General features: G+C 66.6%; 2 protein-coding genes across 15 annotated transcripts in view; one reads left to right on the top strand and one right to left on the bottom strand.

Moving 5' to 3' along the window:
• Positions 1-3605, top strand: part of TSC2 (TSC complex subunit 2) — a 35041-nt gene extending 31436 nt beyond the window's left edge. For 7 of the 13 annotated variants that reach the window (XM_047838127.1, XM_047838125.1, XM_047838126.1 and 4 more), the window contains 8 exons: positions 37-112; positions 343-429; positions 1152-1338; positions 1650-1789; positions 2830-2908; positions 2978-3069; positions 3159-3266; positions 3378-3605. In XM_047838127.1, the coding sequence (XP_047694083.1) occupies positions 37-112; positions 343-429; positions 1152-1338; positions 1650-1789; positions 2830-2908; positions 2978-3069; positions 3159-3266; positions 3378-3542 (934 nt within the window). In that variant the 3' untranslated portion in view covers positions 3543-3605. The remainder of the gene's footprint in view (positions 1-36; positions 113-342; positions 430-1151; positions 1339-1649; positions 1790-2829; positions 2909-2977; positions 3070-3158; positions 3267-3377) is intronic. The other 6 variants (XM_047838129.1, XM_047838131.1, XM_047838128.1 and 3 more) reach the window with 1 other exon arrangement.
• Positions 3606-3637: 32 nt separating this feature from the next.
• The window catches only part of PKD1 (polycystin 1, transient receptor potential channel interacting), a 43808-nt gene continuing 22438 nt past the window's right edge, over positions 3638-25007 (bottom strand). The window contains exons 15-46 of one of the 2 annotated variants that reach the window (XM_047838117.1): positions 21086-24702; positions 20780-20929; positions 19551-19694; positions 19148-19427; positions 18858-19071; positions 18602-18785; positions 18125-18277; positions 17289-17433; positions 16577-17197; positions 16103-16259; positions 15603-15855; positions 15298-15493; positions 14156-14326; positions 13933-14076; positions 13634-13844; positions 13407-13533; positions 12524-12640; positions 12366-12415; positions 12005-12177; positions 11805-11898; positions 9129-9247; positions 8851-9053; positions 8581-8775; positions 8079-8218; positions 7342-7454; positions 6989-7136; positions 6709-6834; positions 6246-6420; positions 5847-6137; positions 5620-5754; positions 5235-5540; positions 3638-5139 (exon numbers count right to left, since the gene is read on the bottom strand). In XM_047838117.1, the coding sequence (XP_047694073.1) occupies positions 4687-5139; positions 5235-5540; positions 5620-5754; positions 5847-6137; positions 6246-6420; positions 6709-6834; positions 6989-7136; positions 7342-7454; positions 8079-8218; positions 8581-8775; positions 8851-9053; positions 9129-9247; positions 11805-11898; positions 12005-12177; positions 12366-12415; positions 12524-12640; positions 13407-13533; positions 13634-13844; positions 13933-14076; positions 14156-14326; positions 15298-15493; positions 15603-15855; positions 16103-16259; positions 16577-17197; positions 17289-17433; positions 18125-18277; positions 18602-18785; positions 18858-19071; positions 19148-19427; positions 19551-19694; positions 20780-20929; positions 21086-24702 (9605 nt within the window). In that variant the 3' untranslated portion in view covers positions 3638-4686. Of the gene's footprint in view, positions 5140-5234; positions 5541-5619; positions 5755-5846; positions 6138-6245; positions 6421-6708; positions 6835-6988; positions 7137-7341; positions 7455-8078; positions 8219-8580; positions 8776-8850; positions 9248-11804; positions 11899-12004; positions 12178-12365; positions 12416-12523; positions 12641-13406; positions 13534-13633; positions 13845-13932; positions 14077-14155; positions 14327-15297; positions 15494-15602; positions 15856-16102; positions 16260-16576; positions 17198-17288; positions 17434-18124; positions 18278-18601; positions 18786-18857; positions 19072-19147; positions 19428-19550; positions 19695-20779; positions 20930-21085; positions 24703-25007 lie in introns of both variants that reach the window. The other variant, XM_047838116.1, reaches the window with a different exon arrangement.

Raw genomic sequence — 25007 nt, 5'->3', positions numbered from 1 at the left:
GGGCCCGGCCGGGCCCTCCCATCTCTGCCCCTGCAGCTTCGTGTTCCTGCAGCTCTACCACTCTCCTTTCTTTGGCGACGAGTCCAACAAGCCGATCCTTCTGCCTAACGAGGTATGTGTGCTTTCTCTCCGGTGCGGGGTCCCCCCGGAGCCTGGGTGGGGGACACCGTGGGGTGCCCACAGCCCAGGCTTGCAGAGACAAAGCCTCAGCTCCCTGTGGCAGCCTATAGCGACCCCTCCCCCAACCTGCCCCCGGGCCAGGAGAGCCCTCCCTGGACAGGCAGACGGGCTGGTGGTGGCACGACCTCCGCCCAAGGCTCAGGCGGGGCTCTGTGGCTACAGTCCTTCGAGCGGTCGGTGCAGCTCCTCGACCAGATCCCATCCTATGACACGCACAAGATCGCGGTCCTGTACGTGGGAGAAGGCCAGGTAAGGGTGCTGGGGGCCCGAGCCCAGCCGGATGGCCTCCCTGGCTGGGGCTGGGTTCAGGGCCCGGCCCCTCGTCCACCAACGAGCTCAGTCACTGCGTGAGCCGCCAGAGCATCAGGTGCTCGTGGGGCCCTGTGCAGGCTGCTGTTCCCGTGCCCGGGATGCGGCGGGAGTGACAGCGGAGCGTGTGAGCACACGGTGCCCAGAGGGATGTTGGGGGCTGCAGAGAGGGTGGTGGGTGCATGGACGCCACAGGTGTGGGCGGGGCACTGCTCACATCAGCGACCCCGGCACGGGGTGGCTGGCGCAGTGCCCACGGCGCGCACAGGGGGCCGGAGGCAGGATGGGGAAGTAGAGGGGAGGCGTGGACGGCCTCTGGGCTGCGTGTTGTTCCCAGGGAGGTGGGAGGGCCACGAATGGTTCTGAGCCGAGGCTTGGAGGTAACTCGGCCCCAGCCTCCGGAGCGTCCTTCTGGCTGCCGCACGAAGAGCCGGTGGAAGCGGGGCGCCCCTCGTCCCCATGAGACGAGCGGGCCTGCGGCGCGGGGCTGGGATGCCGCGGAATGCCAGCCTCTGGGTGTGTTTTTGGTCCGCCTGAGCAAATTGGTTGGTGGACCCGTGCTCTGTGCGAGAGACAGGGTCCAGATGGCGCCCCCGGGTGCGCGCCGGGGCCCCGAGGAGCGGGGCAGGGGCGGGTGCCGCCGAGCTCCTCTCTCCCCACAGAGCAGCAGCGAGCTCGCCATCCTGTCCAACGAGCACGGCTCGTACCGGTACACAGAGTTCCTGACGGGCCTGGGCAAGCTCATCGAGCTCAAGGACTGCCAGCCGGATAAGGTGTACCTGGGCGGTCTGGACGTGTGCGGGGAGGACGGCCAGTTCACCTACTGCTGGCACGATGACATCATGCAGGGTATGCGCCTCCCGCCGGCCCGCACTTGGGGCTGAGGGTGGCCGAGGGTGGCCGAGGGCCTGACTTCCCCCGACGGGGACGGGGGGGGGGGGGGGGGGGGGGGCGGGCGGGCGGGGGTAGCAGTGGGGCTGGCGCCTGTGCGTCTGGAAGCTATGCCCTTGGGGTGAGGAGGCAAGGCTGCTGGCCAGGCACTGGAGGGGGCGGGTCCCGCAGGCCCGAGAGCCTCTGGAGGAACCAAGAGGCGCCCCACACTGGTGCTCTGCCTGGCGCCATGCCAGGCCCCGCTCACCTTGGCCCCATGCGCCTTGCAGCTGTCTTCCATATCGCCACCCTGATGCCCACCAAGGACGTGGACAAGCACCGCTGTGACAAGAAGCGCCATCTGGGCAACGACTTTGTGTCCATTGTCTATAATGACTCCGGCGAGGACTTCAAACTGGGCACCATTAAAGTGAGTGGGGGCCCTGGAGGCGGGCGCAGGTGGGCACCCCTGGCTCGAGTCTACACCTCTGGGCAAGTGCTCTCTCTGGTCTGTGTTGAGTGCAGACAGCAGGCACTGTCGGGGTCAGCACGGCAATAAAAGGACCTCCAGTGCCTCCTGCCGCCAGTTGGAGTAGGCACGTTCCCCCCCACCCCCACCCCCACCCCCGAGCCAGTGTTCCCTGTAATGACAACGACGGGGACAGCGGCCCTCACGGGAGCCAATGAGCCTAGTGGGGGGCTGGGCACAGAGCAGGGATTTGTGTGTCCCTGGATCTTGGAGTCCCCCTCTCTGACACCTCCCTCGTGTCATCACACAGCACTGGGGTGTGCCCCGTGGCCTCGCCTTCCCTAGATGATGATGCTAGGGCCCAAGGCCCCGGTGGGGAGGCTGGGGGGGGGGGGGGGGAGGCGGGCTCCACCCAGGAGACTTGGGGTGTGAGGCATGTGGAAGGCAGGGTCGGGGGGCAGGTCCGAAGCTCACAAGCGTTCAGATTCTAAACCCAACAGCAAGCCTCAGAGGGGGTCGCTGAACGCGAACACGCGGCCGCTGGTGAGAGTCCAGTCGCGGGCCACGGTGCCCGAGGGGTGGCACGGAGCTGGGGTGGGTGTGTGTGGTGCACACCCAGAGACGTACAGGGAAGCGGTCCGCCCGTGTAGGCGTCCGGGCTGCTCTCGGGACGACAGGGAGGCAGCTGGCAGCCAGGTGGCAGCAGGAGTCACGGGTAGCACGGGCAGGCGAGGTGGGGGTCATGCGCCTGTTTAGGGTCGTGACTGGACCTGAACTCGGGGGGATTCAGTTGGTGGGATCTGGATGTGGAGTCGGGCTTTAGGAGGGAAGGCGGCCCGGGGGAGGGGAGGAGGGACGACAGCCCTGCCCCCGGGCTCGGTCGGAAGCGGGTCTACGGGGCTAGTGACCGAAAGGGCAGGTTTGTGGAGTTAGCAAGCGCCTCTCGGAGCCGAGCGAGAAAGGGGCAAGGCCCGGGGTGACCTCTGCCCTTGTCTGCACAGGGCCAGTTCAACTTCGTCCACGTGATCATCACCCCCCTGGACTACGAGTGCAACCTGGTGTCCCTGCAGTGCAGGAAGGGTGAGCCCTGGGGCCGGGCGGGGAGGCCCTCGCGGCCCTGAGCCCCTCACGAGCTCTGTGTCTCCTCAGACATGGAGGGCCTCGTGGACACCAGCGTGGCCAAGATCGTGTCTGATCGCAACCTGCCCTTCGTGGCCCGTCAGATGGCTCTGCACGCCAACGTGAGCAGAGGGGTCGGCCCGGGGCGGGGTGGGACGGGCCCAGGGGTGCCGGCCACAAGGGCCTCAGCGCTCCCCGTCTCCCACCGCAGATGGCCTCCCAGGTGCACCATAGCCGCTCCAACCCCACGGATATCTACCCGTCCAAGTGGATCGCCAGGCTCCGTCACATCAAGCGGCTGCGCCACCGGGTAGGGCAGGTGGGCCTCAGATGCCTTGGGGGGAGGGGGGCGTGCACTGGCATCCAGCTCACGGAGGGCAAGTGCCCCCCCTGCCCCCGCTTCTTCCTGAAGGCTCCCCGTCCGCTGCAGATCCGTGAGGAAGCCCACTACTCCAACCCGAGCCTGCCGCTGACGCAGACGCACCCTCCGGGCCACGCCAAGGCCCCGGCCCCGGCCGAGCCCATGCCCACGTACGAGACGGGCCAGCGGAAGCGCCTCATCTCCTCTGTGGATGACTTCACCGAGTTCGTGTGAGCCGGGTCCCGTGCCCCGCTGTTATATGCGGAAATGAAATAAAGCAGTGGTGCAGCCCCGGCCTCCCCATCGTGTCACTCAGAGCCAGACGCGGATGCAGTCAGCCAGCTGGTTTATTTGACTTTGTCGGGTGGGGATGGGATCAAGGCTGTAGCTGTGGCCACACCCACGGAGGTGGTACAGGGCCTGTCGGGCTGCGGTCGGGGGGCCACCCTGCCACCACCCACGTGTTCTCCGGTGCACAGACCCTCACCTGCCCCAGCCCCGGGAGCCAGCCCCGGGGCAGGGCTCCTTCCACCCTGGAGTTCTGGCGCCGCCCGCGTCCTCCTCCTCCCCCAGACCTGACACCCGCAGGTCTGGGCTCTGCCCTCTTGCTGTCACAGCCCAGGCAGAGAGCAAGGCCGCGGGGGTGGGGAGGGGGGTGGTGACAGGAAGTGCCGAGGCGCTGGCTGGGCCCTTCCAACACGCCTCCCATCCCAGCCCCAGGCCCAACTTGGATCCAACTCTGGTTAGGTGTCTGGGGAGGGAGGCCAGCTCTGCAGCCCCAGCACCCCTCCCCACAGGAGACGGGGGGCATGGAGCCACTGCAGCCACCAGGTCCCTCGGCCCTAATGAAAAAGAGAGCGACGTACAAAAATACATTTTTAACCCCGTATAAATTACTGACAGAGACGCTGCGGCTGAAGGTGCGTGCACTCAGCAGGGGCAAGGGAGAGGTAATAACTTAGGGGGAGACGACGGGAGGTGCAGGTTCCCCTCCCCGAAGCCTGGATCCTTAGCAAAGGGGAGATGTCTGCCCAGGAGGTGGGGCCGGGCACAGCCCGCTGTACCTGAGGACTCCGGTAATAAATTAGCATCTCAGAGGCTGGGCACTCAGCCCAATACTGCTGTGTCCTCCCACGGGGAGCCGGGGAGGGGACCCTGGGTCCTGGCTGCCCACATGGCGTCTTTAAAGTGCTGAGACCCACAGAGAGAGAGACGACTGCTCCCTGGGGGCCTTCGTGCAGCTCTTCTGCCTGGCCCGAGACCGTAAGGGTGGCAGAAATTAATACTGAGCGGTGTCTGCTCTGGCTCCCTCTGCAGAGCGGACTGAAGCCAGAGGCCCACCCCAGGGAAGGGGTCTGAGCCCAGGACCCCCCCGGGACTAAGTGCTGCCGGGGTGGACCTTGTTCTTAGCCCGCAGGGAAACCCTGCAGGGGCCCGGGGCCAGACCCACGCCACGACTGGCCCGGGTAAGACGGCCAGGCAGGGCTGGCCGCAGGTCTGAGGAGGGGCTGGGGGCACCCGTGCTCCTGCGGCCTTGCAGGCTCTGAAGCCTCTGCTCCAGCTGGTAGACATCCTCCGTGGCCTGGTTGAGTCGGTCGAACTGGGTCAGAAGGGCCTCGAACACGGCCTGGAGGCGAGAAGGCTCGGGCTCCCCACGCGGCCCCAGCCGGCTCAGGCCCCCGCCGGGTGTGTCCAGCTGGCTGGAGGCCGTGGAGGGCCGGGAGGCGTCCGAGCCCCCACTGGGGGGGGGTGCGTCCGGGGACGACTTGGAGCCCCTGGAGGAGCGCGAGGGCAGCGGTTCCATCCCTTCAAACCGGACTTTGTGACGGAACTGGGGGCGGCACAGGGGCTCCGTCAGTCCGGCTGCACCCCGGGCTCCCCTGGGCCCAGGGTGCGTCCCTCTCCCCCCCACTGGGCCGTACCCACCTCCTTAACCTTACTGAAGCCCATCCAGAGGCGCAGCCGGCGCAAGAACAGCTCCACCATCTCATAGTCCTGCGGCTCCCAGGCCGGCCGGTAGAGCTCCCCACGCAGCGCGTGGTACCGCCACCGCAGGAGGACCGCCCCCAGCCTCAGGGCCCCCCACAGCCGCAGCGCCCAGAGCCCAGTGCACAGCAGCGGGGAGAGGCGCCAGGACTCGGCAGGGCACGGGGCAGGACCCCCAGACCCGGGACACGGCACCAAGACGGCCCTCAGGGCGCTCCGAAAGGAGTCCACGCAGGAAGCGACCAGCTGCAAGGGGAAGGGGCGCGCGTGAGGGACGCGTCCCGGGCCGAGCCCCCCCTCCCCCGACGGCCTCGCCGCCACCTACCAGAATGGCCAGCTGGGCATAAGCCACGGCGAGCACCACCAGGCCCAAGGCCGCGCCCACGAGCTCCGGCAGGGCCCTGTACAGCGTCTTGCCGAAAACCGACCACTGGCGCACGAAGCGCAGCTGCTGGGCGGCCTGGGGGCGAGCGGTGTCGGTTGACCGAACCGCCGCCGGTTCGACCCGGCCCGGCCCAGGCCCCAGCCGACCCCCGCCGGCCCAGCCCTCACCTTGACCAGCAGGAGAAAGAGCAGCGAGGCGGCCAAGCCGCGAGCCGCGGAGCTCAGCTGCGCCACCTGCTCGAAGCTGGTGAAGCGGCGCGGGCGGCGGCGCACGAAGCGGGTCCACTGGCGGTCGGCGACACCCAGCTGAGCCAGGCGCACGAGCGCCGCGGCCGCAGTCAGGGCCACCAGCAGCCACCGCGCCCAAGCTCCGGACTGTGCGGCGCGCGTCCGCCCTTCCCGGCGCCACACACGCGCCTCGGCCACCGAGAAGTACAGCGCGAAGAGCAGCAGGCTCACCTGCGGGGGCGGGGCGAAGTGAGGGGGGAGGGGCGGGGCGAAGTGAGGGGGGCGGGGGGCGGGGGGCGGGGCGGGACTTGCGCCGGGGCGGGCGCGGCCGGCACCCACCGAGGTGAGCAGCGGCAGCGAGAGGCCGGAACTCAGGCGTCGCAGCGCGAACGGGCGCACGCTGACTGCGGTCACGGCGTGCCCGGCCACCGGGAACTCGAGGCGCAGCGTGACGGCGGCATGTAGCCCCACGGCCGGGCTGTAGCGTGTGAGCTCCACGAACACCGCGCGGCTCCTACACGGCGAGAGGGGCGGGCAGGGTAAAAAGACTGGGTGTCTTCCCAGAGAAAGGGGCTTGGGCGGCGGGTGACTCGGGGCCCGGGGAGGAGGTGGAGGCTGAGCGGTCAGTAAGTGCGTGGGGAAAGATGGGGACACGGAAAAGCGGCGGGGTGGGGGAGTGGACCGCGGAGGGGCAGGGCCCCGGAGGAGGGCCGCGTGGGGACCCCCCCCCCCCCCCCCCCCCCCGTGTGCCCGCCGGAAGCGCCGCAGGGCGGAGAGGCGGGGACAGGCCGAGCGCCAGCACCTGTTGTCGATCCAGTTGTGCAGCTGCAGGAAGCCCAGCTGCGCGCGGCTCTCTTCCAGGCTCAGCCCCAGCTCCTGCACGTAGCCCCCGCTGTCGTACACGGCGCAGTAACCCCAGGACCAGACCCTGCCGGCGAGGGGACGGCGTTAGAGCCAGGCCCCAGCCCTGGAAGAACCTGGGAGGCAAGGCTGGCTGGGGCTAGGGGGCGCCCCTGGAGAACAACCCCCCCTCCCCGCGTCCCGGATCCTCCCGGATCCCGGGGCCCTCCCTCTGTGCTCACCCCAGCAGGTCTGGCGCAGAGTAGGCCCACGTCTCGGAGCCGTTGTGGGCAGCACTGCCCCAGCCGATGCCATAGTCGCCTGTGCTGAAGGAGCCTGCGGCTGCCGCGCACATGGGCACACCCGGGCGAGCAGGGTCTGGGCAGAGTGCTGAAAGCAGAGGGGGAGTTCTTGGCCAGCTGGGCTCTACGTGGTCCCACCAGACCCTCCCTGCAACCCAGAAGGCAGAGGTCACAGTATCGCAGACGGAGACAGTAAGGGATGCACAGCTAGGCAGCTGGAACCAGAATGCAGCCAGGGGTGTCTCTTTGGGAGAGAGCAAGGACGCAGTGCCAGGCCTCCCTCCACGGCTCACCTTCCTGCAGCCGCACCTGCCGCAGTCGCGGGGGCCCCAGCTCTGGGCTGGACTGGTTCCCATGGATGGAGGGGAGCAGGACGTGGGACATCCACGGCCAAAACTCCTCAGACCTGCTCACACAGACGGAGTCCCGTGTTCTACCCGGCAGTGCCCTGCACCCCTGGGGGCGGGGGTGGTCAGAGGCCCACAGAGCGCTGCTCCGGCCGCCCCAGCCCAGCCAACAGCAGGCTGCCAGTGCCACGGGACGGGACGAAGTCAAGACCCAGAAGCCTCGAGCTCGGCATACTGACATTTGGAGCAGGAAGTGTTACGGGGCGGTTCTGGGTACTCTAAGATTATTTACTTATTTGTTTTGAGAGAGACACAGACAGCATGAGCGGGGTAGGGGTAGAGAACGAGGGAGACAGAATCCCAAGTAGGGTCCGCAACGTCAGGACGCAGTCTGACGCGGGGCTTTCACCCCCGACACCGTGGGATCGTGACCTGCACCGAAACCAAGACTCTGACGCTCAACTGACCGGGCACCCCCAGGTCAGTTTTGAACAGTGTCTCCGGTCCCGTGTTGCCAACACCACCTACTCCGGTCCTGACAACCCACGACAATCCAAGACGCTGCCCCACGTCCCCTGGGGACTGGGTTGCACCAAGGAGAAGATCGAGATGGGATCTGGCGGGCATCAAAGCCTCCCCGGCCTGGCAGGTGGACACGCGCATGTGCACGGGGGTGCCTGTACCGGGTGATGGCCAGGAAGGCCTGGCTGCCGAGCTCCTGTTTGATGGCACTCTGCAGGCGGTAGGCGTGGCTGTGGCAGGAAGCGTCCCCATGGTTGGCCAGCAGCGTCACCAGCAGGAAGAGCATGTATACCAGGAAGCTCTGGGGGCAGGGACGGCCCTGGGGTCAGCCAATCCCAGTGTGGCCCACTGTCATGGCACTGGCCAGCAAACCGCCCGTGGCCAAGGTGCCTGGTGCCAGTGGGGCGGCACAGACACCCGCCAGCATCCCGCCAGAGGGGCGGACAGGTGGTCCCTCCAAAGGCAGAGAAGATGGCCCCCAGGGCCCGCGAGGCTGCTCATCGAGCCGGGCACGGGAAGAGGCACAGCAGGGCACAGGCACCGGGAGCTGGGGGCGAGGGGGGCGGGGGCGAAAGGGCCACGGGGCGCATGCGCGGGGTCTCCGAGGGAGAACCTGCAAGAAGGTGCGGTTCCGGCCAGACACGGGACAGGAGAGCAGCTCACCCTCAGCATCCCGTGCAGCTTCTTGACCTTTCGGGCCTCTTCCTTCGCCAGGAAGAGCGCAAAGCCGTGTGGGGGCCGCACACGGGGCACACGCTCACTCACAGGGGTCACAGCCGGGCTCTCCACCAGGGTGTCATCCTCGTCGGGGTGCAGCCGCTTGGCCACCAGGGAGAAGTACAGGGCCTCCAGCAGGACCTGGGCCAAGGGAGGCGTCAGAGGGGCCCACAGGCGCCAGGGGCTGGCAGCCCGGCCCCCCAACGTGCCACTCACCTTGAGCGGCTCCCAGCCGAAGAAGGAGGCCAAGAAGCTGGAGCTGCTCGAGAGGAGCCACATCACACCCACACCAGGGGAGAAGCCGGCACCCACCCAGCCGGAGACCCCCACAGCCACAGCCACCAAGAGCAGGCTGAGTCCGTGGGCCAGGGGAGCACACCAGGCTGGCAGCAGCCGCCTCCGCAGACCGTCCACCAGTCCTGGGGAGGAAGACAGGTGACGGGCAGCCCACGGGGAGGGGCCCGGAGGGGCGTCCTGGGGACACGAGAGCACACCTGTCCTGGCGGGCTTTGCTGACTGGGGCCGCTCCCAGGTCAGACCCGGGTTGGGCAGCCCCCTGTCCCCCAGCCTCTGCAGCATCAGCGTCTCCGTCCTCTCCGCAGGAGCGCTGGACCTGAGGCACAGAAGGGGGGGGGGGGGGGGCGTAGCCCGCGCTCAGCTGTCGGCCCACAGCACGACGTCCCTGAGCCCCCCGTACCCCTGCACCCCGCCCCCGTGTCAGCCGAGAGAAGACATTGCCCCAAACCCGGGTAGATACAGCGCTGGGGCTCAGACCACCACCGGTGACTCTGGGAAGGGCCCCTGATGCCTGCCCTGCCCCTCAGGCCGAAAACCCACGTCAGCCTCCGCTGCCGTCTCCCCCTCGCTCGCTGCTCCTCCACCCACGGACAGAGTCCTCTCCCATCGTCACCCCAGCAGCGGTGGCTCGTAGCATGGCTGAAGCGGCCCCAAGGCTCCGGGTTCGCGTGGCGACCTTCCAGAGCACACCCCGCACACCTCGCATCTTCGCCCCCAACCTCCCCACGCAGACCCACGTTTCACAAAGGGACCGCGCGCTGACACAGCTTTGTGGCCCAAGATGCAACTCTTGAACAAGGAAACACCTTTGTCTCAAAATTCTGACAGCATCTAGGGTTCCCGGGGCCGAGAGAAGCGTGTATGGCCCACGGCGCCACACCGACCTGGCCGGCTGCACAGCTGCCCCACCAAGGAACGGGGGCTCCGGGGGCGGGGGGATGTGAAACAAGGGTGTGACAGGCACTTCCTGAGGGCCAAGCGCGCGCCTGGCGGGGGGGGCCTGCACAGCTGTGCCCTGACTACACAGAACAGGCCCCCCTCCCCCGTTCCCAGCAGGTGCCTGCCATGAGCTGCGCTGAACGCGCCTGGGTTTGTGAGCCTTCGACAAAGTAAGAAGTATCGTTTATGCGGGTGGGAAGTCAGGACAGCAAGCAAACTTTTTCTTGAGATGGACTAGAGAACAGGTGCTCCGTATCCTTATTAGGCAGGAGCAGCGGCATTCCTGTTCTTTCTAGGGCTTTCTCCAGACGCCCACGTTCATGTTTTACACGTGGATGTGGTGTCAGGGCAGGTGGCATAGCGGATATGGCCTAAAATACACCCGGCTTCACCAAACACCAAGCCGCAGGAGACCAAAGCCTGCCTGTCACGGGCCAGCACCCCGGGTCCCCGGCCGAGGCCGGCACCGTTCTGGCCCCGAGTGAAAGAAGCCAAGGCCACGCACGCTGCTGGGGGGGAGCGTGCAGGCAAGACGCCCGGAGGCAGGGAGGACAGAGAGGAGGTCCTCATCACTACACCCTCATGCATTTGCAGGCAGGAAGGCCCCAGCCGGGGAGCAGCCGCGCCAAGAACGGCAGGAAGGAGACCTGGGGCTCTTGTCTTGGGGAGGATGCCTCTAGGCAGAAGGAGGGCAGAAGACAGCAAAGATGAAGGCAGAAAAGGAGGGAAGCGGTCGACGGAGGCGGCAGGGCCAGCTCACGCAGCTGCTGGAGCGTCGTAAGGCGAGCCGCCTCCGAGGGACACTTCCCCCCTCCCGCCACTTCCGCGGGCAAGGACACAGTGGACTGACAGGGCTGGGTCGTAAAGGACTCTGTGGTTCCTGCTTTGCTTGGGCCACTCGCTCTGAGGTGTCGGCCGTCATGCCGTGAGGGCACTCAAGCCAGCCAGGGTGAGGGTCAGATGGGGACAACCACCAACCTGCCTGCCGTCTGGCTCCCTTGAAGCACAGAGTTTTGGGGTAACCGGTCACACGGCGACAGAGGGCCGGTGCCCTAGGAGAGCAGCGGCAGGGCCTGCCTCGGGGAGCAGGACTCCGCCGAGGGGGACGTTTGGACGGAGGCGCAAGAGCAAACAGGAGGGTCAGACTCGGGACCGGAAGGGCAGGTGTGCGTGAGGAAGGACGCCAAGAGAGGAGTCGGGAGTCAATGAAAACTTGTGGTGGCCGGAGCGTGCACCGGGCCGGTTCTGAGACCGGGACCGGGGTGGGGCGGGGCGCAGCGTCTCTGGAGGGGGGCCTGGGCCCTGCGGGGCGGGCAGCTCCGCGCAGGCCAGTGAACGTCCGCGGGGCCCGTTCGCGCAGTCAGCCCAAGGCCTGAACCTGGACTTGAGGAAGGGCTCTGGGCTGGAGCTATCTGGGGCTGCTGTCCCAGGATCTCCCCATAGTATAGACCTTCTGAATCGATTTCCAATTTCTTCGTAACATGCGATCATGCCACGGTTATCTGTGTTTGTAAAACGACCCGAGAGCCCCCCCCCTCCACCCCCCGTTCCCTGTGCTCAGAACGGTTCATATGTGTCATCTGTGGTGCTTGAAAACGACAAGAGTTAAAAGGAGCAGAAATGTGATTATTGGAGGAAGAAAAGGAAATAAGAGATAGTTTTATACGAATCGTCCATCTCAGAAGTTGAGAGATTCTTAAAAACATAAAATTGAAACAATCTCAAAAGAAAACAAGCGGGATGTTTGGAAAACCTGGTCCGGAGCACCCCATCACCCCACACCTCCGCCACCTGTGGGGAACGCTTGCCACCCTGTGAGGTCCTTTCAATAGGTAAGGGGCCCAGCCCCGCACAAGGCCAGTCCCAGGTGGGGAGCGGGGCTTCTTGGCCTGGGATCCCCGCCGCCCCCCAACCCCCGGGAGCCAGGGACTTACAGGCCAGCGAGCAGATCCGTTTCTACTTGCGCGTCCCGGGCAGGGGCCAGGCTGCCGGCCCCTTCAGCCACGATCCGCCGGATGAGGTCCTCGTCTAGAGGGAAAACACGTCAGCGAGGGCATGGTTTCTCCCACCCCCAGGTTCTTCAGAACCTTCCCGAGGATCGCATGGGGATACCACCCTCCCCACCCCTGCTCACCCGAAGCTGAGAAGGACTTGGCAGGTGAGGAGGGGCTGACCAGGGAGAGCCCGTCCTCCTCCGGGCCCAGGCGGCCCCGTGCCAGCCGCTGCAGGGTGCTGCCCACGATGGATGGGTCACTCAGCAGGTCCGGCCAACTCAGCGTGCCTTCACTGGACGGCCAGCACACCAGGCTGTAGGTGACACGGGTGAAACAAGGGGGGCCCAGGGGGACACACGTACAACACGGCCCTAGAGCGTGTGTGACGACAATACATGGGGCCAGGGGACAAAACGCACGCAGCGCAGACACCCATAATGCACCACGCACGAGGTGTGGCGGACCCACGCCGAGGCTCACGCTCTCTCTGGGGACTCCTACCTTTTGCAATCATCCAAAAATAAGTCACTTTTCATTTGTCCGGCAAAGGCCTGTTGAGAAGCACAGAGAACACCTCAAGTTCTGAGCTGCTCAGAGGCAGCGGGACCCACCCAGCCCGGGCAGGGCCCCGGGGGGGTGGGGGGGGGGGGCACACTCGCCTCGGCGCGGAGCCCCGGGAAGGCCAGGAAGGAGCTGTCCAGCACAGACGAGTCCAGGTAGCTGTCGATGTCCAGGACAGGCTGCCCCGCGGGGGTGGGGCTCGGGTCCCCAGCCACCTAGGGGAGAGGCAGGCATTCAGCAGAGGTGTGCCACCTCCGGAGCAGGCAGAGCCTAGGCTGGGGCTGTGCTAGAGAATGTTCTAGAATCGGGCACACGTTCTGTATCTGCACTGTCCATCACGGTAGCCACAGGCCGCTCAGGGCACTGGAATGCAGCTGGCAGAGCTGAGGACTCCAGTTTTATTTGTCATCGGCTCGAACCAGCCGTGGTGGCGGCGGATTACCCCACGGGACCGCTGGCGCACACGCCCCCAGGGTATGGCGGTGGGTCCCTCCTGAGGGAAGTGCTCTGTCCTTCCCTCATCTCGTGCAGTCCCCATCAGATCGGGCGGGAAGCGCCTGCTCCTTGTCTCTCTGAGCCTGTGAGGCACTGGCCCTTCGGCAGGTGCACGGGAGCCACCAGGGAGGCCGTTTGGGCTCTTCCTTGTCAGAGGGTTTAAATCGCCACTCTGGCCTCTTGCTAGAGATCTGCTCAGGTTTGCGACATCCTCCCGAGTCTTTCCGGGACCCTGCCCGTCTCCCCTCAGTCACCTGACTGGCTGGTCCACAGCGGTCATGGGAAACCCCCCGCCCCAATCTGCCCTGTGATTTCCGTGGCATCAGAAGTGGGGCCCCGTTGGTTCATTCGTGATCTGGACAATCTGCATCTCTCTGTCTCCCTGGGTCAGTCGTCTCGACCTTCTGCCCTTCCCTCCGGCCACCCTTGGCGGCAGCAACGAGGCCCACGCTCTGTCCTCTGGAAGCTCCCCGGGCCCCAGCCCACCTTGCTCCGGGACATCCGGAAGAGAAACAGAATGACCAGGTAGACGGGATAGACGACCACACTGGACACCAGGCCGACGGCAACTGTGTCGGCACTCAGCGGGATCAGACCGGACACGGGCCCCGCGCTGTGTGGCAGGAGAGGAGAGAGACCCGGGCTGGGAGAGGCTGTGGGGGGTAGGAGGGGTCGGGCAGGAGGAGATCATCGGGCCCCCCACGGGCACCCACCTGTAGGCGGCGTCTCCCACGACCCCGTACCACACAGCATTGGCGCCCAGGAAGAGGCAGACGAGGAGGACGCAACAGGTGGCCCGCTGGACGCGGGTGAAGCGGCTCCGAGGTGGCCGGTCCCAGAGCGAGAGCCAGAGATGCTTGTCAAAAAAGCCACGCTGCAGCTCGGCCACCAGGAGGCGCCGGAACCGCCGCAGGGCCGCGTCGCCTGCAGAAAGGGCACAGCTGGCTTCAGGAGGCCAGCGGCACAGGCCACCCCTCGGCCAGCCCGGGCAGGGACGGGCCCAGGCCCTTACTTGCTGCCAGCACCTCCTTCTCCACGAGGCCGCCATTGGCCTCAGTCTCCACCGACAGCCAGTCGTTGACCAGGAAGAAGGTGCTGCAGGCGGTCTGCAGGTCCCGGACGATGATGTGCTGCAGGAACCAGGCGGGGCTGAGCCCTGCAGGGGAGGGGCGGTGAGTCAGGCTGAAGGGCGCCGGTGGGGTGCCGGAGGGGCAGCCGCGGGCGCCCCCACAGACCTTTGTTGTCGTGCCACACGCGGATCTTCCGCACGCTGCCCAGGCTGTGCGGCGTGGCGATCTGGAACACGTCCAGGCTGTTGCGGCGGAAGGCCCTGTCCCCGTCCAGGTGCCGGTGGCCGCTGCGGCCCTCAGCCCCGTACAGCATGATGCCCACGTGTGCCGTGGTTCCTGGAGGATGGACAGAGAGGCAGCGGGGCTGGGTCCATGACCCCGGGCGGACCTTCCTTCGCTCAGCAGACAGGCCGCTCTGACAGGTGCCCTCTCGCCCCCCTAAACGTGCCAGACACGCAGCCGCCAACGACACGGCGCAGCAGGCGGGGCGCCAGATTGACCGAGCGACTACGCGAGACACAGTCGGCCCCACCTCCCTGTGATACCATATGCACGTGATGTTTTACAAAAACGGGGACTGGCCGGTGAGGGTAAGAGCACAGCGAGGAGGAGAAAAGTGGAAACGTGAGAGAGACGTTCAGAACAACGGTCACCAGGCAGGTCGACACTGGCCGAGGCCACACCACCAAACTCGCCAACGTAGGCAGACAGGGACCACGAGAGAAAGAACAAAGATGTCACAGAGCAACCCACGTGAGCGGTCAGAGGGGTGTCACGGGGCAGGAGGACACGCCGGGGGGCGGGGTCACCGAGGAGGACCAACCAGAACGCGCGGGGGGAGGGGTGAGCAAGAGCAGGAGGGCCAAGGAAGACACGCTGAGGGGGGAGCGCAGGAAGTGGCCGAGGCATGGAGAACACGCTCACGCGCGTGGCAGCTCCTACAGCCGCACGGCCAGCACTGCCCACGCTGCTCAGCAAGTTTTCCGCAAAGAAATCGAACGCTTTTGCCCCCAGCACATCTAACGTTCAAGTCACACTGTCCTCGCTCGGTCAGTCCCGTCTTCCCAGTATCGGCTCACCACCACCCGCACTGTCGTCCGCTCGCTCACACAGGCGGGCCCCGCACTCCGATGCCCCGTGTGCCCGGAGAGCACCGTGAGGCCTGATGAGCTCCCGGCCCACGCGGCACCGGGTGAACGGAGCCCTCGTCCCGTCATCTACTAAGATAGTCGCTACCAGAGAAAATAGCCAGAGAGCACACGCCAAGGGCGGCCAGGAGGCCTGGACCAGACAGCCCCCCGCCTCACCTGAGCCCCGGCCCCAGCCAGTCTTAACCAGGATCTCGTACTTGAAGCGGCCCCCCTTCCCGCAGAAAGGGATCACGCGGACACGGCTGACGTCCAGCTGGTCCAGCTTACGCAGGATCATGGCCATGACCACATAGGTCACCAGGCACACGGAACAGGTCAGCAGGACGACGTAGTTCACGCCTGAGGCCGGTTCCTGGGGAGACAGAGCCATGAGGTCCAGGAGGCACGGCCCTCGCCTCACTTTCTCAGGACGAGAGAAAGGCTGGGGCCTCCGAGTCCCCCAGAAACATGGTGCGACTCACTGGAAAGATGAACCGCACGTGGCTGGGAGGCACGAAGAGGCTGGCCCCGAAGGCAGTGAGGTGGCGGGTGAGGCAGACGGCCTGGCTGGGCGACGTCTCTTCCAAAGGCACAAGGCCCTCTGTCCTCCACATCATGTCCTTCTCGCTGAAGTACTGGCACAGGGATGTGTACAGGCCCACGGTCACTTCCAGTGCCGACCAACGGAAGTGGCTGGTCAAGTTCAGGTAATAAGTCCCGCCTGGGTCTCTGCTCCTAGAAGTGGAGCAAGTGTCACAGCCAGACCCTGCCCAGCCCGAGTCACGGCAGGTCCTGCTCCCAGACCCCTCGGCTGCAGCCACGCCCACCACGGGTGGCCAGGCCTGCCGCCTCCGGTCCTCCTGCCGCCAGACCTACTCCCACAGGAAACCCAGTGACCCTGCTGGCGTCCAGCCAGCCGTCAGAGATTAGCCCCCACTGTGGGTCCACGGTGGCCTGCTCCCAGGGCGGGGCGTGGGCTCACCCTGGGGCGATGAAGAAGGTGTAGGGCCTGTGGTCCCTGCCCGCCAGCGCCTCCGGGCCGATCCTCCTGCTGGCTGAGCAGTTGTGCTCGTTGGGCTGCGGCACCGAGTGCAGGTACACAGCCAGGTAGGGCTCGGGCTCCCGGGACAGGTAGTGTTCTAGGGGCACAAGGACAGCATTGGACGGCTGCCCCGCGCAGCTCGCACAACCTGGGGGACGCTCCCGGAGCCCTGTGGCGCCCTCCCTGCAGCCTGGGGCTGGGGGGCTGGAGAGCTCTCTGTTGCCGGCAGCACTCACTGTTGCCTCGTTCCCCGCTGCCCTGGGGCCAGGCCCCGGCCAGCCTATGAAGCAGGAGGCAGACTTTCCTAAAGGCCACGAGTCGGGGGCGGGGGGGGGGGGGGGGGGGGTTGGCACGAAAGACACCTGCTCACCAAGGGTCCCCCACACAGGCTGGGCCAAGGCCCGCAGCACCCACCGCTAAGCACCGAGTAGGTGAGCTGTAGGTGCAACCCGGCGTCAGGGTTGTTGTCCTCGGGGACGACCACAACGCCGACCGAGGCCTGCGGCTGGACGACGGCAGAGCCGGCAGGGGTGCGGCAGCCCCGTGCAGCCTGGTCTGAGTTGTTGGGTACTTTCACGGTGATGGCGCGCTCCGAGGCCAGCCGGCCAATGGGGATCTGGGCCCCGGCCTGTGTCTGGAAGGCCATGGACGCCACCTTGGTGGAGACAGTATAGTTGCTGATGTAGCCGAAGGGGAAGGGGTTGGAGTCGACGAGGATGATGAGCTGTACCACATCGCTGAGGTTGGACAGGGCCCCGCTGAAGGCCTCAGGGATGGAGAAGTGGCAGCCAGGAACCGAGGCGTCGCCCTGGCAGAGCAGGCTCAGCGGGTCTGAGCGCTTGCCCTGCGCCACGATCTCCTCGCCGGCCAGCGTCAGGGGCTCCTCGTTGAGCACGCGGGAGCGCATGAGGATACACATGAGGGCCGACGACAGGTGGTAGGCCCTGGATGCCACCATCAGCGACGGCGGCTCTGCGCCCAGCTCTGAGGGCTGCGGGCCCTGCATGTCCGCGCTGGCCAAGTGGATGAGGTCACCTGTGGGAGGGGAGGTGGCGGGGAGGGCTCAGAGGGGGGGCAAGCGGGGGGGGGGGGGGGGGAGCACGCGCCTGCCAGGGCCCGGCCGCACCTGTGATGTTGAGAATGCTGTCGGCAATGGCCGTGGGCGTGCCGGTGCCCTCGGCGGTCTCGGCCTGCAGGATGTGCATCATGCCCTCGAGCTTGTGCAGCGTCTTCTTCAGACACGAGCGGCACACGAGCTCCCTGCTGGACACCTGCAGGGAGGCCAGACGCCGTAGGCAGCCCTCCTCCGGCCTGGCTGAGCGGGGCCGGCACCCCCCGGGACCCCTCAACCCACTTCAGTTCCGTCACACTGGCCACGTGGCCCAGGCCTTTCCCCAACACCCTTCACGCCGCGACTGGAGAAACCACCCCAAGCGTGGGTTCCAGCCATGTGCCTCCCTGCCGAGAGCTCTTCTGTGGTTTCTCCCCACCCGCGGGCGAGGAAGGTCCAAGGTAACGCGGTCCTGCCGCTCGCCCTAATCCATGTGCCTGGCCATGAGAGCCACGTGTCACAGGTGACCTCTCCCGCCTGGGAAGGTTCTCCGCTTCCTTCTCTGCTGAAAGCTGTGCAGCAATTTCCCACCACGCAGAGGCACAGCGCGCCCCCGCCCCCATCAAGACTGTGCTCAGCTCAGCCGAGCCTGGTTCTCGAGTCCTGGGCGACAGTGGTGGCTAACTGCTTGGGGCTGCAGAAGCCAGATCAGGTGTGACCATGGGCTGAGGGGGAGGGCACCGGAACAGCCTCTTCACGTGTGCTCTCCTTAGAGCCAAGCCGCTCCTTACCCGTAGGCCACCCTGCACAGTCGCACCTGCAGCTCACATGCTAAATGGCCAAGGACAGGCACACGGCCAGGGAGACTCGGCCAGGACAGGGGCTGCCATGGGGCCCGAGGCCCACCCTACCGTGCACTGGGCCAGCGCCGCGGCAACCTGCCGGATGTCATCCACGGTGTTGACCCGCAGGGAGACCAGAATCTCTGTGACGTTTTTGCGTATCTGGGCTTGCAGCTGCCGCCTGGGGTCCGACTCTGCTGAGGAGGCCAGCGCCTGCTCGTGCTGAGGGCAGTGAGCACAGGGGAGCCCTCAGGGCAATGGGCAGCTTCACTGGCAGCGACACAAGTTGTCTCAGCCACTAGAAAACTCGGGCAGCGGCTCAAACCCTGCTTCTTCAGGGACAAAACGGGGCTTAGGGGGCTTTCCCAGGACTTCTCATGGGGGTGTGGAGGGCTGGCATCAGGGGAAGGGTCCACAGGCTGGGACTGTGGAGAAGAGGAGTTATTTCAAGGAGACGAGTAAGGGGGCCAACTGCTTGCGAGGCAGCGAAGACTGGCCCGGGCCCACCCTCCCCACCGAGGGCAGATGAGAGGAGGGACTCCTCACCCCTGCGCTGGCCTCGTTGAGCACAGTGATGAGGGCCAGAGAGTACTCGATGACGTGCTGGGGGTCAGCCTGTCTCAGCAGTCTGGGAAGCATGCTCTCCGTGAGGCTGTGCAGCCAAGTCGTGAGGTCCAGGGGGCCACCTGGCAGGTCCCTAGGGAGTTCGGGCAGGCTGATGGCCAGAGACCTGCGTGCAGAAGCTCTCGGTGAACAAGTGGCAGTCCCCGCTCCCACCTGCCCAGATCCCGCCCAGGCTCACCTGTTGAGAGCAACCACAGCGGCGCCTAGCTGGTCCTGCACGACCACGGCCAAGTCCACCTGGAAGTGTGGTGCAAAACCAGGCGGCAGCACGGCTCCGTAGGCAGAGAGGCTGCCCCTGTAGACGCAGAACTCTTCGCAGTGGCCCTGGCGACAGCGCCGCAGCAACAGGGCGTACACGAGTGGGGCGCCTGCGTCTTCCGCATCCTGCCAGCCTGCGGGGGCCCTCAGTGTCAGCGGCGCCCCAGACTCCCTGCGCCGCGCCTCCCTGTCACCTGCAGCTGTACTCACCTGTGCACTCGAAATGCACCTTGGTGGTGAGGGCGCGCACGGCGTCCAGCGGGAAGAGGCGGCAAGAGCCTCCGCGCGGGGGCCGGTTGGCGGAGAGGCGGATGGAGGCGCAGCCCTCTTCCTCGCCCGAGCGGCCCAGCACCGTGAGCGTGAACGTGTAACCCTCGCCGTCCCGCAGCACGCCGCGCCGTACCACCAGCCGCATGCCTGAGCTGCCTGTCGACGTGGTGGTCTCGTCCAGCACCAGCGTCTCATTGCTGAAAGTACGCGCCGCCCAGCGCTGCAGAGCCAGGGGACAGAGACCAAGGTGCTGAGGCCGGGGAGCAGCCCCGCCCCGCCCCGCCGAGGCCCCGCCCCCGCACGGCCCCGCCCCGCCCCGCCCCCCAGTCCTACATTCGCTCACCCCTCGCTGGGAGCCCCCGCTACAGTTGTCACAACGGCCCTCTAGGTACACATAGGAGCTCCGGCTCACTGCGTACACGGCCTGCGCCTTGCAGGACACACACTCCAAGGACACAAGGGGCACCCGACCCCTACGGATCAACACCTGGAGACAAGAAAAGAAGCCACGACCTGAGCCAGGGCCTCCACTCCTGGGGCCCACACCCTGAGTCTGCACAGGGCAGTCAGCCCCAGCCAGGCTCCCCAGGGGAGCTGGGCCTCTGGCCTCTACCCTGATGCTGTTCTCCTGGCTGGGAAGGCTCCTCTCTGGGCCCTGCCAGCACCTAGTTAACCCGGAGCCCAACTTCCCAAGGCTCCGTGGGCTCAGCCCTCCTCCAGTACATTCGTTCAGTTTTTGATGTCTCCCAGTCTGGAAGATGGTGGTGGACACCCAAGAGGGCAGAGTCCACCTCGTGCTTATTTTCCGTAGCACCCAAAGCCCAGCTTGGGCCTAGCACACACGAAGCACTCAGGTACTCACCTGTGAACAGGATGGATGGACGGACGTACCCACCCGTGGAGGAGAAACAGAACGAACGCACGTGTGGGGTGAAGGCGGCCGTGCTCACTACACAGCCCCATCTGAGGTCGGTCCCACCTCAGCCAATCCAGGCTGGACCCCGCTCCGAGCTCCCCCGTCCCCACACAGCCCGTCCCAGGCACCAGCAGCACCTCGCGCACCCGCCGCCATCGGCAGGCCGCAGCAGCGCCGGCCCCAGGGGCCGCTGGCACCTCGGTCCTGACCTGCCTGGAGGGTGCAGGGGGCAGCAATGTTGAGCACGTGTCCACCCAGGGCTGAGAACAGGCTCTTCCTGCTCAAAAACGAGGACACCCATGCTCTGGGAAGGGGGCCGGTTTCCTCACTGCCTTCGGTGCTGCTGGAACCCCTTGCTTCTCACTAACAAACACCTAGAGCACCCAGGACCCCTCTAAGCTCCAGAAGGCCGCAGCGCTTCCGGAAGTAAACAAAACTGAAGCAAAACGTTTTGTTAAAGAGAAACTGTATCAATCAAATGTAGTAACTCACAGTGAGAACCAACAGCTTCCAGAACACCAAAGCACAGGAAACCTTCACCAAGAGTGTTTGGCGTGAATGGTCCTGTGCGCTCAGCCCTCCCTGGCTGCACCTCGGCCACCCCAGGGCCCGGAACTCCGCCTTGCTGGGCTAAGGACTGGGCCCCTGGCACCTACCGTCTGGTTTGTGGCCTCCTCCTTGCGGCCTGCCTTCCACACGGTCAGGTTGAAGGTGTACTCCACGCCAGCTTGCAGGCGCTCCCGGGGGACGGTGACCACGCTGCTCCCCCGGGGCCCAAAGGTCAGAGCGCACCCGCCAGTCTCACTCTGTAGCCACAAGGGAAGGGGTCGTGAGACCCTGGACGGCTTCAAAGCAGAGCCCAGCCCCGGGCACGTTTGGAAGACCCCCTGCCCCTCCGAGGCTCATCTGCACGAACGACCAAGGGAGCCAGAGGAGACCTCACGTCCCCTGGAGCACCGGACCTGCGTTGAGGCCACACAGGCCCAGTGGAAGCTGAGTGGCGTCTGGTCGCCGTCCTCCAGGTTGGGATCGTAGGACTTGCTCCCATCTAGCACCAGGTCCTGAGTGTCCGACCACACACGGTACGAGCCTCCCTCGATGATGGGCACCAGGCGCTCAGGGACCACTGTCACGTTGGCTTGGATGCTCCGTGCCAGCGGGGTGTCCCCAAATGACACCAGGAACACAAAGCAGTAGTGGCCCACAGGCAGCGCCAGCCGTGGCACCACCAGCTGGGGCCGGCTCACGTCCACGCTGGGCAGAGCCACGGGGGCCATGCGCACCGGCCGATGGCAGCCAGCGGCACGGTACACCTCCCACCGGTACTCCGTCTGGTAGGTGACGCAGTCACGGAGGTTGACGTGGGCTTCCAGGTAGTTGCGCTGGGAGCGCCGCATCAGCACCTGCGGGGGCAGGGCCACGTCCACCTCGGGCTCCCTACAGGCCAGCACGTGGACGGTGACCGTGGCCTGGGCCACGAAGAAGCTCACCAGGTTGGAAGCGTTCACCTCCACGCGGTAGTCCCCAGGCCGCAGGTAGGAGTGTTCAGCCCAGGGCTCCTCCGTGTCCTCCGCCGGGGCCCCATCCCCGAAGTCCCAGCGATAGGCCACACGCCGGGGGCTAGGGCTCGTGGCGGCCTCGAACCGGGCCGAACGGTTGGTAAAGCAGCGGCCGCTGCGCAGCACCACGTGCTGGATGGTGTCCTGGACCTCGACCACGAGGGTGCGGTTCACGCCACCCAGCTCGTTGAAGGCGCGCACGTGGATTTCCAGCAGCCCCGCGGCCACGGGGGTGTAGGTGACGTCGCGGCCTGACAGAATGACCAGCGAGTCCCCCTGGACCTTTTGCAAGGAGAAGTACCACGCGTAGGCCACGCGGGACCCCCGCTGCACGCGGGCCGTGAAGTTCCTCTCCGTGCCCGTGGGGATGCCTGGCTCACAGCAGTTGGGCACCTGGAGCCCACCCACCGCCTCTAGCACCAAGATGCGCACCTGCGCCTGGGCCCGGCTCACGTGGTTTTCCGCCTGCACGCTCAGCGTGTAGTCCCCGGCCCGGGGGAAACTGCGGGAGAAGCGGGGCCCAGGCAGTGCCTCCGGGGCGGCCCCGCCAACCTGCAGGTAGAAGCTGACGGCAGAGCCAGCGGCCAGCAGGACCTGCAGGTGGACCGGCTGCCCGGGCGCCACCACCTTGCTGTTGGCCCACAGCACGAGGCCCGCGACGGGCTCCTCCACCGTGAGCTCACGCGTGGCCAGGCCCCAGCTGACGGCATTGGAGGCGTTGAGCCGAACGGAGAAGGCGCCGGCGTCACGGAAGACCACAGAAACGTGCTGGCCGTGCCTGCTGCCACCCGGCACCGCCCAGCACCAGCTCACGTCGGTGCCTGAGTCCAGCTGCCCCCAGAAGGGCACGGCAGAACCCGCCGCCACGAAGCTGCCGCCCAGCTCGCCGGCCCTGATGCTGAGGCCGCTTACGGGCACCTGCACAGCCACCTCAGTGGTGGCGTTGGCCGAGCCCAGCTGGTTCCTAGCCGTGACCGTGACCAGGTACAGGCCGGGGGTGGGGAAGGTGTGGGTCGTGGACGGCTCTGGGGTCTCCCAGCTCAGTCCTCCCTCCAGAGACCAGCTATAAATGACGCCGCTGCCCCCAGCCAGCTTGGCACAGAGGGTGACGCTGGCATCGACGGCGGCCGGGTTCGGGGAGGCGACTGCGGCCAGCCACCCCACAGGCTCCACAAAGTCCACCGTGCGATTGACCAGGGCGCTGCCCAGCATGTTGGCGGCCCGCAGCTGGATGCGGTAAGTGCCGGCCTCGAGCACAGTGAGCGAGAAGGCCCTGCCGCTGCCGGCCAGCGCCGGGCCGCCGTCCCGCTGGGCGGTCCAGCTGTAGGAGATGTTGGTGCCGTCCCGGACCACGGCCTGCAGCTGCAGCGTGCGGTTGGTGGGAAAGCAGCAGCCGCCTCCGCCCCCCACCACCTGCAGCCCCTCGATGTGCTGCAGGACGTAGACAAAGATGCTGTCCTGGGCGGCGCCCACCTCGTTCTCGGCCGTGACGATGATGTTGAAGGTGCCCACGGAGCGGAAGGTGTAGGAGATGGTGGGGCCCCCGGGGATGGGCGTGCAGCGGTCGCAGAGCACCCAGGAGTAGCGCACGTCGCTGCCGGCCTCCAGGGAGGTGGCAAAGCTGACGCTGCCGTTGAGGGGCACCACCGTGCGGCTGGCGTTGACGCTGAGGCCCCGCGCGCGCTCCCGCACCGTGACGTTCAGCCGAGCCTCGCCACGGCTCACCTCGTTCCGCCCGGTCACGCGGACGGTGAAGTGGCCCGTGCTGTTGTAAGCGTGGGTGACCGCGGAGCCCTCGAGGAGCCCGCCGTCCCCCAGCTCCCACAGGTAGGTGGCGGGGCACCCGCGGCCCACGGCGGAGAACAGGTACGGCTGCTGCAGCTCCAGCACGCGAGAACCGTTGACCCGGACACCCGTGAGCTCCACGGGCTCCTGCACCTCCACGAGCGCGGAGTCGTTGGCAGCCGAGATGTTGTTGGATACGGCAGCCGTCACCAGGTAGGAGCCAGAGGCCGGGTAGGCAAACGTGGCCTCGGGGCCCCCGACGCGGGCAGGATCCTCAGTGCCAAAGTCCCAGGTGTAACGGTAGAGGAACGGGGGCCAGGCACGAGCCACCCACCGGGCCTCGTCCCCGAGCCGCACGAACTGCCTCTCGGGCCACAGGGTCACGTTGCCCAGCTCGGGCTCCACGCAGACGCTGGTGAAGTAATGGGCCTTGTTCACGTGGCTCGAGAGGACCAGCGTCAAGGGGAACGTGCCGCTCCGTGTGAAGTTGTGCGTCACCGTCGGGTCCCCCGAGACGGTGGTGTTGGAGGAGCCATCCCCGAACGTCCAATCAAAGATGTAGTGGGTGGGGTCCCCAGTGACGTGGGCCGTGAGCCGGGCGAGGGGCTGCACAGGGATGCAGGCCGCAGGCTCGATCCGCAGCACCTCCAGGACAAACACCTGCAGGGGCAGGCTCAGCGCCAGGCGGCCCGCGGGGCTGGACGCTCCCACAGTCACCGTGCAGTTCCGTGCCCGCAGGTACACGTGCTCCACCGTGGCCTCGGGGCCCGTGAGCACCGTGCCGTCCCCCATGTCAAAAGTCCACGTGACGTTGTCTCCCGACTCCAGGGCGGCACTGACGGTCACAGGCGCACCCTGCTCCACGGACGGGCTGAGGCTCACGCTCAGGCCCCGAAGCTCCTCAAAGACACGGATGCCGACACATGCCGTCACGCTGCTAACCGTGTTGTTGACCTCCAGACGGACGCGGTACGCGCCTCCTGAGCTGTATGTGTGGTTGACCTCTGGCCGGTGCTGTGTCACAGCTGGGGAGCCATCTCCGAAGTCCCACGTGTACAGGATGCCCCCAGGTGAGGGCAGTGGGCGTGGGGCAAAGGTGACAGACTGGCCAGCCACCAGGACACGGCTTCCCACGGCCACAGCCACGGCAGGCAGGGTGGCGCGCACGCTCACAGACACTTGCCGCGTCAGGTTCTCGAAGGCGTTGGACACCAGCAGGGTCAGGTTGTACTCACCTGGGGGACAGGCCTGAGTGAGAACAGGGCCAGGGCCACCTCCACCACCTGCTTGGCGAAGTCATGACCTAACCCCGTGCTGCTGCGCGCCAGGGCCCCTCGGGAAGATAGAACAGGCCCTCGGTCAAAATGTCAAGGGAGAATGCCCTTGGGCCCTGTCCCGGGAGGTCCTCGCAATGGGGCCAGTACAGGGTGCCACAAGCAGAGGGCAAGACGCGGGGCTGGGGCATAAATGAGATGGGAGCAGACCCTCCCTGGTGAACAGAGAGGGTCAGTGCAGGGCAAGGGTGGTGGGGTCACCAATG

Source organism: Prionailurus viverrinus, chromosome E3 (assembly GCF_022837055.1).
Source record: "Prionailurus viverrinus isolate Anna chromosome E3, UM_Priviv_1.0, whole genome shotgun sequence".
NCBI classification, from domain to species: domain Eukaryota; kingdom Metazoa; phylum Chordata; class Mammalia; order Carnivora; family Felidae; genus Prionailurus; species Prionailurus viverrinus.
This window is presented reverse-complemented; position numbering and strand designations above follow the sequence as displayed.